The 15,252-nt window shown below is 40.9% G+C and overlaps 1 protein-coding gene across 1 annotated transcript in view; it reads left to right on the top strand.

The window, feature by feature from the left end:
- CC2D2A (coiled-coil and C2 domain containing 2A) overlaps positions 1–15,252 on the top strand; it is a 527,307-nt gene that overhangs the window by 263,684 nt on the left and 248,371 nt on the right. The window contains exons 16-17 of the mRNA XM_078678452.1: positions 493–670; positions 15,089–15,245. Coding sequence (XP_078534578.1) covers positions 493–670; positions 15,089–15,245 — 335 coding nt within the window. The remainder of the gene's footprint in view (positions 1–492; positions 671–15,088; positions 15,246–15,252) is intronic.

The raw sequence follows: 15,252 nt of genomic DNA, 5'->3' as shown, positions 1-15,252 counted from the left end.
ATCATGCCCATGCCACATTTCATCAGGGTGAGCAAATCATATACAATTCAGACATGTTTGATCATTTAGGCCCCGGCTATGATTGGGTCAGTGCATTACGATTCCTGCATAATCCCTGTTTACAAACAATCCAGAATTACGATTTGGGTGTTATTTACTGCAGCCTATAATTACTGGGTGCGTTAAATATCTCACCCTCTGTTGAATTTCGGCAGATCACACGGAATTTAAAAGGGGAAAAGTGTATGGGATTTACTGTACCATGTGCATTTTTGTGTTTTCATGTTAATCTCCAGATCGTGTAATTGGTGCTATTTATCTCACACCAGGGTATCTTTATATATCTGATGTAATAAAAAACACCTTGGTTGTGAAAAACTCTGAATCGGGGCCAAAATTCATGTTTAATATTTTTTACATGAAGCGGTGGTAAAGCCTTATTTTTATTTAAAAATAATGATTTATGTATATATATATATATATTTTTTTTAGAGTTGAGGCTCTGAGACGGGAAGATATACCAAAGCGATCTATATTTTTAAAGGTTCTATTCAACAATAAAGAAGTGTCAAGGACCATCAGCAGCCGTATGAGCTCCGACTTTCGAGTGCACTTTGGACAAATCTTCAATTTGCAAATATACAATTGGCCAGAAAGCATAAAGATTCAGGTACTGTGTAATAAACATTTCTGTGGTCAATAAAGAGTCTTGTATGGTATCATTCAAAATGACAATAAGATTAAACATCCTGTAGAACACCTGTAAAGTATGTGCCAACAATATTTAGCACCTGGACTAGTGGCAAGTTTATCATAATGCTGTGTCCACAGAAATTTGTGTTTTCAGCTCACATAAAAAACTTACTTTAATTAGCTTTATTTTACACACTTCCTTAAGCTAATCGAGTCTGCTGTGTATTAGACACAGCCACTTGCTTCTAATTGTAGTTTACTAATGTTGTATATCATATGATTAATCTGTTTTACTGCTTCAGTCTGTATTGATCATTTCATTTCACTACTAAAAGTAATTTTATGATTGAAGCCAATTTGCATGTTTTCGAAATAGTGAATGACCAACGTGAACCACGTGCAATAAAAAATAAAGAGACTTATATTTTATAGATGATACTGGCCAGAGTCCATCAGTGTAAACTCCAGTGTTCTGCTTTTTCCTTCTTACAGAATTTATTACACTAAGAGTTATAATGGGCATGAGGACTTTTAATGACCAGGATAACCCGAGTATAATGTAATCAATGAGGCAGGGAGGACCATAAAGAGAAAGATAATATACCAGCGTTGGTGCAGGAGGCTGATACCAGCCACTGTTCACCCACTGTCACTCCTTTGTCGTCGGTACAGCTTCCAGCAGTCCAATTTTGTGACAAGCATTAGCACACTGTATGGACTATACATCTTGTGATAAGCCTAGTCAGGGAACATTCGGTGACCGCCAGCTCCTTGCCCCCCAGCATGCCTATCTCTTTTGCCTCTGTATTCCACTGCCCAACTCTCATACTTTTTCCAGCCTTCTCCCACCTCCTTCGGCTTGATAACAGCTTACTTTAGCTCATCGGTGAAGGAAGAATGAAAAGGAGTGCGGCAGGAGCAGGTGCTGTCATTCACCATGAGTAGCTCATGATTAGATCGCAGTGTAGAAAAGAGGATCCTACGTCCCAGGGGCACACCACAGCTCTGGCTCCAATGAACCTTATGCCACAGTAATGGTGTCCATCTCCACCTATTACTTTTCTGATGATGAGTGTGTGCCTCTCATAAGCTCTTACCCATTATGACAATAAAACAACAGAAAGCCGACTAAAATTGCAGAGTTATGGTGAGGTGATTAGTCGATAACAAATTATGCTTTTTTGCAAATGTTGGAAAATCTGCATGCATCATTGTCTGTGCATATTAGACTTTAGTTATTGTCAGAAGCAACACCTTTCTACCATTTTATAGCTACAGAGTCTGCTCTGTATGATCGTAGATCATGTGCATCCAAATTTGCCTGCAAAATGTGGCTTTTAGTCATTTGTTCGATCGCTCCACAATAACACCATCAATGAAGCCACCAACAGATTTGCAGGAAACGTTTTAAGACAATCAACCCCCTGCCTAACCCACCTATCCCACACTCCAGAGATAAGTGCTACGCCATCAACATCTTTAGTGAAAATAAAGACCTGACAGCACATCGACAAGACCAAGCCTGCCTCTCCTCTTAGGCCCACTCCTTCTTGTAGAATCCAACAATAGCCACCCTTCAATTTCCTGTCTCTCACAGACTATACTGACAAATGCAACTCCTCCCAAAGTCCCTTCCTATAAAGATGAGGTCTTAGCTGTCATTAAAACTCTCTCCGTGGAAGCGCTCTCACCCCTACTCACCACTCACAATGCCTCCCTCAAACATGGTGTCTTCCCAGGAGCTATCAGACATCCTTTCACTCCTAAAGAAACCTTCATTACACCCTGATGACCTTGCCAGCTACTGGTCCATTTTTCACCATGCCCTCATCACCAGAATAATTGAAAAAGCAGTCTAGGCATAACTGCACTATCACATCAGTGCTAACCAACTCCTTCATGAGTGCCCATCTGGCTTCATGCCACATTGCATCAGCGGGACCACTATCGTACACATAGTAGATGACACCCTCCTTGCCACTTCCTACCTTTTCAATCAGCACCTGTCTGTTCACATGGGCACCTCCAAGTCATAAAAGACTATCACCTATGAAATCCAAAGAGCACCATGCTGTCTCTTATCATCTTCAACCTCTACATAGAGCCCTTGGGGACTCTAGTCACAGATTACAGCATCAAGATTCACCAATATGCTGATGATGCACAACTCTACCTGAAAATTCCTCCTGCTCTAGACATCCAATGCCTTAGACACTGCCCTCACTACATCCCGACCTGGATGTCCAGCGCCCACCTGAAGCACAACACAATCCAGACAGAATTCATAATTTGCCAAGAACAGCTCACGATAAATAGTACACACCTGTCTCAATGACATAAACCTTGATGGCTTCGAACCCCCAACTTTCACCAGCTGCCAAATCTCCTGGATTCACCTTCAACATCAACCTCACCCTCACGGAACACATTGCCAAAAAAACAAAGATGACCTGGTACCTGCTCTCTCCTTCAAAGAACGTAAAACTCTGTCTTCCAGAATGTAACTTCAAAACTGTTGTTCGTGCTCCCAATATAAAGGTGGTGCTGGTCACGATGACACATCTGCAGCCTGGCCACCATCAGCTGGAGACCCAACACGACTCTAGTGTAGGAAAGGGTCAGACACACCTTTTTAACAAACACTACATCACAAAGTTTAACAATCTTATAACCAGCTGCCTCTTCTATCACTCGTTGACTGTATGCTGGCCTTTCATCCTGTACAGAACTCTTGTAGTTTTTGGCTAGGTTCCCGATATACAAATACCGCAAACATACATACATACAACTGTAGGACTCCCCAGCACCAGCTTCACACACACTTTGACCCATTTTTTATGGCAACCGAGTTAGCTGTCATAACCTTTTAATTTTACACACCCCAAACATCTGCCATCTGTGAAGAGTCTTTGGAGAGCATCAGGAAGGGATGCCTCTCTGCTACTGGAGTCCATCTCAAATAGTGGTTCACAGCTTAAAGGTAGATTGAGGATAACGCCTTGCTGATGGCATGAATAATGCCAGTGCTGAGAGTGCTAATGTTTCTTTAATGATTGAAGAGTTCCTCTGCACATACAGTCTGTTTTTCTATAATATGTAAAATAGCAACCCCAAGTGAGTTATCAGGGCTTGTCCAAGGGCATCATCTAGTAGATGCTCAAAGGGATGGTCCAAGGGCATTCTCTCATGGATGCTCACATGTTGCCAAGAGTTACCACCATTGTTAGAGTGCTGGTACTTTACCAGTGTGGACAATGGATATTATCTCATCGATGCCCACAAGTTGCCAAGAAATACTGCCATTATAGAGCCAAAAGTAATATAATCACCAACATGCCAATGCTGCCATCAATATTTCACCATCAACTTGGTTACCTCACTTTCGATTAGAACATAAAGCGAGAGGGTCTCATTTCCTTGAATAAATCTAGGTTTTTATTTCCTTTTTTTATATTTCATAGGATTATTTGTTCATCTTTTTGTGAAAAACATTTGTTCAATTCAAATACAATACATAACATACAGAAATTTTTTTGAAAACATTTTCGTATATTAAAACACTCCCTTTCTCTCATTCATACAACCACTTGTGTGTGAACCACTTGCATACACTCTCATACACTCCGAAAAACCAAAACACTATTTACAATAAATCTGAAAAAATCATGCACTGTAATTACAATGCTGCCATAGATATGTAACTCATATGTTTTTCAGTTCGTTTGTACAGAATCTTATGTTTTAAACAATAATCTTATGGCATAATGAACATCCGGTCTACGCGTTTCGAACTCTTTTTATTCACGAGTTCTCATCAGGACCAAACTGTGGGGTAGAGAAGGGGGGAAACCTTAATTAGGAATCGGTTCGCTACCATATCAGAAACCACTGTGTAGCTCAACAGCGACCGTAAGCATCTTACCTCATTTGTATATCACCATTAATTGTGAGATCTATATGACGACGCTGGACAACCTGGATAACATCAAAAGACATTACTTAGTTCAACTACAACCCACACATCATGTCACAAATTATTCGACCTGACTTAGTTAGAATCACTCACCACTGTCACTTGATTTCAGTGTAATGCCCTGCAAATAAATAATGTGTATGTAAGTTTATTTAACATTCCTCATGGCTCTGTTTTCTGTACTAAGTTAGAGTGTGTTCTCTTACCTATTTAAATACTTTTGGGGCTTCCCAATTCTTTAATATGATGGGTGTCTTGGCGGGATCACTGTGGGGGCAACCAAAATTCATACGTGTTTGTTATCATATTCACTCCAAAAGTTTTTTCAGGGTAACTAGGGAGGTCGGCGTTTGTTTACCTTTTCCAAAAGGCGCCATGACGGGGAACCGACTTGAAGACCTGCAAGGACAAAACATTTCGTGTTTGTCTTGTCCGCGCTGCACTGTGTTGCGCGTCTGCTTGCTTGTTCAATAATTAAGAAGCCGTGCTTCTTGATTAAAAGTTTACCTTAATCTTCTGATTTGGAGTTTACACGCCGGCTCCTTGGGATCTGTACGTGCACTGTCCGTAGTCCAGTGAGGGGCGCATGCGCTCTGGCAGTATATGCTGATTCCGAAAGCGCTCCTCTAGAAACCAATCTCATTGTGCTTCAAAACACGAGCGCCATCTTGGAAGGTGGTGAGGCTCACGTTTTTTAATGGTCCTGGCTTTTTCTTTTTGAGTATTGTCTTTCCTAAGTCATGAAACATTCTAACACGGGGTGTTAGCGCTTTGTGCAGGCTTGATTGGTTTCTAGAGGAGCGCTTTCGGAATCAGCATATACTGCCAGAGCGCATGCGCCCCTCACTGGACTACGGACAGTGCACGTACAGATCCCAAGGAGCTGGCGTGTAAACTCCAAATCAGAAGATTAAGGTAAACTTTTAATCAAGAAGCAGGGCTTCTTAATTATTGAACAAGCAAGCAGACGCGCAACACAGTGCAGCGCGGACAAGACAAACACGAAATGTTTTGTCCTTGCAGGTCTTCAAGTCGGTTCCCCGTCATGGCGCCTTTTGGAAAAGGTAAACAAACGCCGACCTCCCTAGTTACCCTGAAAAAACTTTTGGAGTGAATATGATAACAAACACGTATGAATTTTGGTTGCCCCCACAGTGATCCCGCCAAGACACCCATCATATTAAAGAATTGGGAAGCCCCAAAAGTATTTAAATAGGTAAGAGAACACACTCTAACTTAGTACAGAAAACAGAGCCATGAGGAATGTTAAATAAACTTACATACACATTATTTATTTGCAGGGCATTACACTGAAATCAAGTGACAGTGGTGAGTGATTCTAACTAAGTCAGGTCGAATAATTTGTGACATGATGTGTGGGTTGTAGTTGAACTAAGTAATGTCTTTTGATGTTATCCAGGTTGTCCAGCGTCGTCATATAGATCTCACAATTAATGGTGATATACAAATGAGGTAAGATGCTTACGGTGGCTGTTGAGCTACACAGTGGTTTCTGATATGGTAGCGAACCGATTCCTAATTAAGGTTTCCCCCCTTCTCTACCCCACAGTTTGGTCCTGATGAGAACTCGTGAATAAAAAGAGTTCGAAACGCGTAGACCGGATGTTCATTATGCCATAAGATTATTGTTTAAAACATAAGATTCTGTACAAACGAACTGAAAAACATATGAGTTACATATCTATGGCAGCATTGTAATTACAGTGCATGATTTTTTCAGATTTATTGTAAATAGTGTTTTGGTTTTTCGGAGTGTATGAGAGTGTATGCAAGTGGTTCACACACAAGTGGTTGTATGAATGAGAGAAAGGGAGTGTTTTAATATACGAAAATGTTTTCAAAAAAATTTCTGTATGTTATGTATTGTATTTGAATTGAACAAATGTTTTTCACAAAAAGATGAACAAATAATCCTATGAAATATAAAAAAAGGAAATAAAAACCTAGATTTATTCAAGGAAATGAGACCCTCTCGCTTTATGTTCTAATCGAAAGTGAGGTAACCAAGTTGATGGTGAAATATTGATGGCAGCATTGGCATGTTGGTGATTATATTACTTTAGGCTGTGGCTTTGCCTTGCTGCTTGGGAGCCCGTACCCAGTGGTGTTTTTTCGCATGTATAGCAGGCGGTGGCCTGTGTGGTAGCCCTCAGTGGATACTTTTTGAATAATTGTTTGTATGAAAAATCTGAGTTCCTCAAGGGAGGATCAGGAAAGTTGTCCTGCGTCGGTAGAAGTGAATGTTGTGCCAGTTCTTCTGAAAAAACTCATTAGTGTGATCCAACATACTGTAGAATATGTCAGATAAAGAGACCTTTGCCTATAGCGAAGATCATATACAGAAACTACTAGCGGCTCCACCGCTGTTCGCATCAGCCTCATTAAGTGTAAATGCTCAAAATCAAAACGAAACGGACAAACTACTAAGACTCCGGAAAAAGCAAATACGGACAGATTTACACGGACACTTCCTGCTCCAGCATTTAAGAGCAGGTACCATTCCAAGTGGACTACAAGTGAAAAATATTCCAGTCATCTTTACAGAGGATCCAATTTATAAGAAGGGGTATAGTTTCATAGAAACTAAGTGCAGCAGAGACCTTATGGTCCTAACGATAGAAACCGCACAAAGACTCTCCAAGGTCCAATTAGAAGAGATAGATACCCTAATTTCCAGCATTTCCACAAATCAGCTAATAACAGATGCTAAATCATTGCTTGAAAAAGTAGAGAAAGAAATCGGGGATTTTAAGGACTACACCATTAACCAAAAAACAAGCCAATTTGAGAAGGACCAAAAAAATTTCAATTTGGATAAAGTCTACCCCTATCTTCAATCTGACTTCTATACACGCCCAGAATCAAGGAAGTATTTACAAGACTACCAAGGAAGATCAGGAAACAAATTCATCACATTTTCAGATACTTCCTCATCGGGAAGTGGAAGCGAGGGAGACAACAGTGATACCCGTGGCAATAATAGCCGAAGAGGTTCATTTCGCCAAAACCAACAAGGCACTAATAATTTTTTAGGAAGAGGACAGTCCAAACCCAGAGGCAGAGTGAGAACAAATCAACCCAGGGAAATGTCAACTCGACGTCAAAATTACAAGAACTGACGAAACCTTCTCTGATATTTAACCTCTCCGATAGAATCCTCACAGAACAAGAAGAAAGTGTCCTTCAAAAGGGACTATCTTTCGTTCCAACTAAAAAAACTGATTTTGTGAAACTCAAAACCGAAACAATAGAGTTTTTTAGGAAAATTAAGCTAAAAACCTTCTTCATGGAAAACCCAATGGACCAAGGAATTGAAACTACGGGCCTCAGGAACAAATCCACATTCTGCCCCCCCCAATTACAAAGTACCCAAGGAAGTGATAACCTTTGAAAGAACTATACTGTCCGCAATTTCTGAGATGGAAAAGGAAAAAAGATGGCTTAAACATAACATAACTAAATCAGAATCAATGGCCCTAACCACCCTAAAAAATGACACGTCGGTGATCATCAAGCAAGCCGACAAAGGTGGGTCCATTGTAATCTGGGACCGCACACTTTACATGGATGAGGTTAATAAACAACTACATGATGCGAATTGCTATCGCAGGATAAATAAAGACCCCACACTGGATTTAAAAAATGAACTGTTTTCCATCATAGATGAAGCATCTGAATTGGGCTTTTTGGGCAAAAAAGAAACCGAATATCTAAAGATCAAGCATCCAAGAACTCCTTTGTTCTACATTTTGCCCAAAGTTCACAAAAACGAAAAAACACCCCCAGGCCGCCCCATAGTATCGGGGTGTGAGTCACTAATGGAGCCAATATCCAAATTTGTGGACTTCTTTTTAAAGCCTTTCTTACCCAATGTCAAATCATACATCCGTGACACAATGCACTTCATTAATAAATTAAGTGAGATTCAATTTGATAAGAACAATCACTGGATGGTAACGATGGATATAAAGTAAAGTAAAGTCCACATTTGTAAAGCGCACAATCACCCGTAAGGGTCTCTAGGCGCTGGGGGGCCGTCGGGGAGATTAAGCGAGCTATTGCCCAGAGTCACATGGTGCTGGGCTAACCTGCCGCAGGAGCCGGGGATCGAACCGTGGTCCCCAGATTCCAGCGTCAGTCGCCCTGGCCGCGGCGCCACACCTCTCCCACCGATATAACATCGTTATACACACAAATACCACAGGATGACGGGCTAGGAGTTCTCAGACAGCTATTAGACACTAGAGACAAGCCACAAAAAATACCAACGGATTTCATCGTCAAGCTAGCCACGTTCTCATTGAAACGGAACTACTTTAATTTCGATGGAACTTTCTATTTTCAAACAGGGGGTGTAGCGATGGGGTGCCCCTTCGCCCCTGAATTGGCAATACTGTTTATGTCAGCCTATGAAGAGAAATTTGTGTATGAGAATAATCCTTTTTTCCATTGGATAAAGAATTGGAACCGCTTCATCGATGATATTTTTTTCGTGTGGATTGGACCAGAAGAGGAATTAATCAATTTCCATAATTGGTTAAACAACAGGACCCAAGAGATAAAATTCAGCTTGAATTATTCCAAGACCAAAATGCCTTTCCTGGATGTCGAAATCTATCCCTCGCAGGATGGAGGATTAATCACCACCCTTTATAAAAAAAGACACGGATCGGAACAAATCATTGCATTTCCAAAGCAATCATCCGCGGAGCCTCTAAGAAAACCTTCCCTACGGACAATTTTTAAGAATCCGTAGAAATTGCCACCAAAAAGAGGAATTCATGAAACATTCGGACAAATTGATAACAAACCTGATGGAGCGTGGTTACCCAAAAAAACTACTGAAAAGAAGCAGAAAAAGAGCATGGTGGACCCCAAGGGAATGTCTCCTGGAAAAGAAAAACAAGCAAAAAATTAACCGGATGGTTCTAGTGAGCACGTATTGCCCTAATTCAAACAAATTAAAAAAAGTGATCAAAAGCAATTGGCACCTAATCAAAAATTTAAATGAGGAATTCACGAATGCCCCCCTATTTGCGTTTCGAAAAGAGGCCAGCATAGCAAACAAACTGGTAAGAGCAGCAATCACCACAAAAGAACAAGCCACTCTAAGAAATATGTTGGGACTTCCGCCAATCCAAGGACACCACAAATGTGGCAGCTGCAATTGTTGTGCAACCACAGATGAAGGAATTGTTTTTAAATATAGAACAATTTCATGGAGACATGAAACATTCACCAACTGTAAGTCACGGTATGTTATTTATGGAATAACATGTCCATGCGACCTACTATACGTAGGTAAAACCAATCAGGAAATTAAAATAAGAATTCAACAACACCGATCAAGAATCAAAAGGAAGGTACCCAATGCTCCCTTAGTTCAACATTGGCAGCTGAAAAATCACACTGAAACTGATCTACGTTGGACTGTCATTGCTAAGGTTGAGAATGACAAGAGAGGAGGAGATTTGGACGCAAAATTATCGCGCTATGAAGCAATGATGATAGTTAGATTCAATTCTGCAATGGAAGGATTGAACGAAATTTCTGAAATGTACAAATTGTGAATATGACGACAGAAAATTCAAAAATTCAAAAAATTCATCAAAGGACAACATTTCCACAACAAGCCTGCACAAAGCGCTAACCGCCCGTGTTAGAATGTTTCATGACTTAGGAAAGACAATACTCAAAAAGAAAAAGCCAGGACCATTAAAAAACGCGAGCCCCACCACCTTCCAAGATGGCGCTCGTGTTTTGAAGCACAATGAGATTGGTTTCTAGAGGAGCGCTTTCGGAATCAGCATATACTGCCAGAGCGCATGCGCCCCTCACTGGACTACGAACAGTGCACGTACAGATCCCAAGGAGCCGGCGTGTAAACTCCAAATCAGAAGATTAAGGTAAACTTTTAATCAAGAAGCACGGCTTCTTAATTATTGAACAAGCAAGCAGACGCGCAACACAGTGCAGCGCGGACAAGACAAACACGAAATGTTTTGTCCTTGCAGGTCTTCAAGTCGGTTCCCCGTCATGGCGCCTTTTGGAAAAGGTAAACAAACGCCGACCTCCCTAGTTACCCTGAAAAAACTTTTGGAGTGAATATGATAACAAACACGTATGAATTTTGGTTGCCCCCACAGTGATCCCGCCAAGACACCCATCATATTAAAGAATTGGGAAGCCCCAAAAGTATTTAAATAGGTAAGAGAACACACTCTAACTTAGTACAGAAAACAGAGCCATGAGGAATGTTAAATAAACTTACATACACATTATTTATTTGCAGGGCATTACACTGAAATCAAGTGACAGTGGTGAGTGATTCTAACTAAGTCAGGTCGAATAATTTGTGACATGATGTGTGGGTTGTAGTTGAACTAAGTAATGTCTTTTGATGTTATCCAGGTTGTCCAGCGTCGTCGTATAGATCTCACAATTAATGGTGATATACAAATGAGGTAAGATGCTTACGGTGGCTGTTGAGCTACACAGTGGTTTCTGATATGGTAGCGAACCGATTCCTAATTAAGGTTTCCCCCCTTCTCTACCCCACAGTTTGGTCCTGATGAGAACTCGTGAATAAAAAGAGTTCGAAACGCGTAGGCCGGATGTTCATTATGCCATAAGATTATTGTTTAAAACATAAGATTCTGTACAAACGAACTGAAAAACATATGAGTTACATATCTATGGCAGCATTGTAATTACAGTGCATGATTTTTTCAGATTTATTGTAAATAGTGTTTTGGTTTTTCGGAGTGTATGAGAGTGTATGCAAGTGGTTCACACACAAGTGGTTGTATGAATGAGAGAAAGGGAGTGTTTTAATATACGAAAATGTTTTCAAAAAAATTTCTGTATGTTATGTATTGTATTTGAATTGAACAAATGTTTTTCACAAAAAGATGAACAAATAATCCTATGAAATATAAAAAAAGGAAATAAAAACCTAGATTTATTCTAGGAAATGAGACCCTCTCGCTTTATGTTCTAATCGAAAGTGAGGTAACCAAGTTGATGGTGAAATATTGATGGCAGCATTGGCATGTTGGTGATTATATTACTTTAGGCTGTGGCTTGGCCTTGCTGCTTGGGAGCCCGTACCCAGTGGTGTTTTTTCGCCATTATAGAGCCAGCATTTCCCCAGTGTGAGCAAAGGTCACATTCACTTGGACTCTTGCAGACATGCATGCACATAGACAAAGATATCCTGTATCAACAATTGTTTTACCTGCCTTCTCCTGCTGTCTTCCCTCTTCCTCACAGGCTCAGCTGCGGTTTCTGAATTGGTAGTCCAAGGAGGAGGAACTTGCACAGGAGTACCTTCAAGGCAGTTGGAAGTAGTGTCTGATATAGCAGGGACATAGATGGCCATTCAGGCAAGGCCACCCCATATGTTTATCTCACCCTCTAAATCCAAAGGCCCCTCATGAGAATTTTATATTCTACCAAAGTATCATTGTCTGGAAGAAGTATGTGTGTTAAGAGGACTTCTTCAAGCCCTTCATTTAGGGCTGCAATTTTCCTTCAGGCATGCTCAAGGTTCGCGTGTCGTGCAAGTTCTGCATGTCGGTGCATGATCCACTCATCCATTCCAGGTTTATTCTTTGCATTCTGGGACTTGCAGTTCTGTTTTTATAATCTGATAAGTGGGACTACGGATCCCTATATGCACACCAAAAACCTGAGCAGGGTCAGCTGCTCAAGCAAGGACCTGGGAAAGTAGAGACTTCGGTGTAGAAGTGCTGGCATTGGAATCCATTTCTTGCCCCAGCACACCTACAGTCCAGTACAGTATGGACAAATATAGCCTCTGCATTACCTTTATGAGGGATACCTATATGAGCTCTGCACACATGGGAGTGATCTGGTTGCTTCTTTTACAGGTCTTGTATTTTAATGTTTTGCTTAACCAAACTGGGCAAATCATTTTAGCACTATTTACTTCAAATCTTGTATCGACCTAATTAGTGAGTGATAAATAAAATAGGATTAGGATTAGGCAAATTAAGTGTTATATAGAAAGAGGGCATTAGCCTTTGCATAAACACGGTATTCTCTACACACGCATAACACACAGATCTTTACCCCTTCAAGGCCTTGACACATAGAAATGTTACTTGCATATATACAACAGCCCTATCCATAGATTTCTCTTCAAACTTAGTCTTGCTTTTTATCTCTTGCTTAAAACCTCTCACTCTCAACGTGTTTCTTGAAAGGCTCGAGGGTGAGGGTTTTCGAGGTCCCTTTGCAGGAATTGTGAGTTTTTATAGAAAGAATGTTTGGAGTGTTATAAGGTAAGAGAGGGTGAGAATTCCATGACCTCATCATCCTGGTGTGCTTTATTTTGGGAGGTTGTGAGTTGGGGCATCTAAGTCTGCTGCACCATATTGAATGTCCATCAGCCGAGTAAAATAAGAGATAGACATTGTTCTAAAGACCTATTCCTCTAGTTTTCCTACAGTAGGCATTGAAAAATTAACAGTCCAGCCCGAACTGCCAAGCCATCCCTTCCCTGGATCGGATTCAACCTTCCTAGGACCGGTTTCTGGCATTACGGCCGTCTTCAGCCAGGCTTGCTTGAATCCAGTGGCAAAGTGAGCAAGGGACTCACGTCTGAGCATACCCTGTCAACTTATGGCTGCCAAAGCGGAACAAACACTGCCTGCTGTACTCTTATAAACCTTGCATTGCTGTGGAGAAATACCATACATCAAGGTAGATTGAAGGCGTATCTGACATTCTCTGAAGAGGAGGATATTATATTGCACTCTAGATGCATAGTGATTTTTTGTGAGTAGATGTCCTACTATCATCTAAAACAAAACACAGAAAATCCACTGCTAACATGCTCCCCTTTAACGCCCTATTTGTAATTAGCTTTCAGTTGGTGCTTAAGATGGAATTTCCAATAAGAATGATCTAATGCTCTTCAACCTCAACTATGGGACCACGCAGAAAGACGCATAACTGTTCTTGCTAAAAACCATAATGGATAAATTGCAAAACAAAGATCATAATCTGTGGTTTGGGCAACATTTGTATATAGCCTGACATACAGCAACACCTTCTTGAATCCCAAAATGCCACTTTCATGATATCACACTGTATGTTGCTACACATCCTCACCATTAAAGTTTCATGTGTCCTCAAGATGGTGTCTCTACCTCACATGCTGTCCTTTTAAATACCTCATCATACATTGCAAACAAGATCACCCTCTTCACCTTGTCATTGATGTCTGTAGTTTAATTCAAACCACCCTACACCAAAAGATGTTTTATCATCATCAGTTATGACATGCGCCCCAAAATCGCAAGCTGGCCTAACACAATGCATCTTGAAATTTTCTCCTCCACGGTCTCCAACCAGTGGACTTCTACACGGAATCCTGATTTTCAGTGAATCCCTAATGGCCTGGTACCAGCTGAGTTCAGTTTCAGCTCAATCCACACCTTCTGTTCCACTGTAGCAGTTATTCTCTCCCATATTAACAGCAGTGAACAGTGGTTATTCTCGACACCACCAATAATGGTTGACTTTCATCATGCTGCATGTCATCGAGGGCCCCTACACATCCATCCTCCCAGACCTTCACTGGCTTGTCTGTCCAGTATGGAGTTTAAATGTGAATGCAAGACCCATCAAAAGAGTAAGCTGAATATATGGCAGAAAACTTCCCACGCCACCATCCGCACCAACATGAAGAAAGTGGAGAGCTCCAAGGCAAGAGTAGGCAAAGAATCTTCTGGACCAATGTCTGCTTCCACTGAACAAACTAATCTCAGACTGGTTAATTCCTCCAATCCTCGAGGAAAGAACAGAAAATCCAATCTCCACCTATTACCTACCTGCTTCTAACGCCTACATTGCCACCTATTTTGGGTGTGTTCCAGCCCCTTCTTAACACTTGGAAGGAATTGGGAATTACCTGTAAAGTAATTGTAAATACCAATAAACTTGAAAGTTTGTGGGTGTTTCCCACCTTTCTTGGTACACCCTCACTGAAATCTCCATAGTCCACTCAATTGAGAAGATTGATTGAGTGTGAGAGATTCTATTTGCTGCCCGAGTCAAACCTAGCTGTGCAGAAAATGTACATTAACCAAGTTGTGAGGTGTTGTCACATTGACAATCAGTCACATGTTACTAAATGGAGCAAAGATATCTTAGTAGTGTGAAGTAGTGGGCTTGGTTGCTTCATTCCTTCAAATATAAGAACTGCACATTTGATTGCATGCGTTTTACAGAGTTACCTATTTTGACGCCAGTGCGGGTTGTGTAATGAATCTGTCTAATCAATAAAGCATCAGAACACACTGAACATCAACGATGCAGTAGTGCATTGTTCCAATGATAAAATCCCTAACAATTAACTCTGGCTTATTCTAGGTGTATGAAACAGTGGGGCTCAGTGGCACAACTTTGTTAGCGGAAGTATTTATACCAATCCCAGATACAGCTGTCCTGACGGGAAAAGCTCCCATAGAAGAAACCGAATTCAGCAGCAAACAGCGTGTAATGTTCGACCATGAAGGCGTAGGCAGTGGCAAGTA

Source organism: Lissotriton helveticus, chromosome 2_2, assembly GCF_964261635.1.
Source record: "Lissotriton helveticus chromosome 2_2, aLisHel1.1, whole genome shotgun sequence".
Lineage (NCBI taxonomy): Eukaryota > Metazoa > Chordata > Amphibia > Caudata > Salamandridae > Lissotriton > Lissotriton helveticus.
Note: the sequence above shows the minus strand (reverse complement) of the source record. Positions and strands in the feature narration are given on the sequence as shown.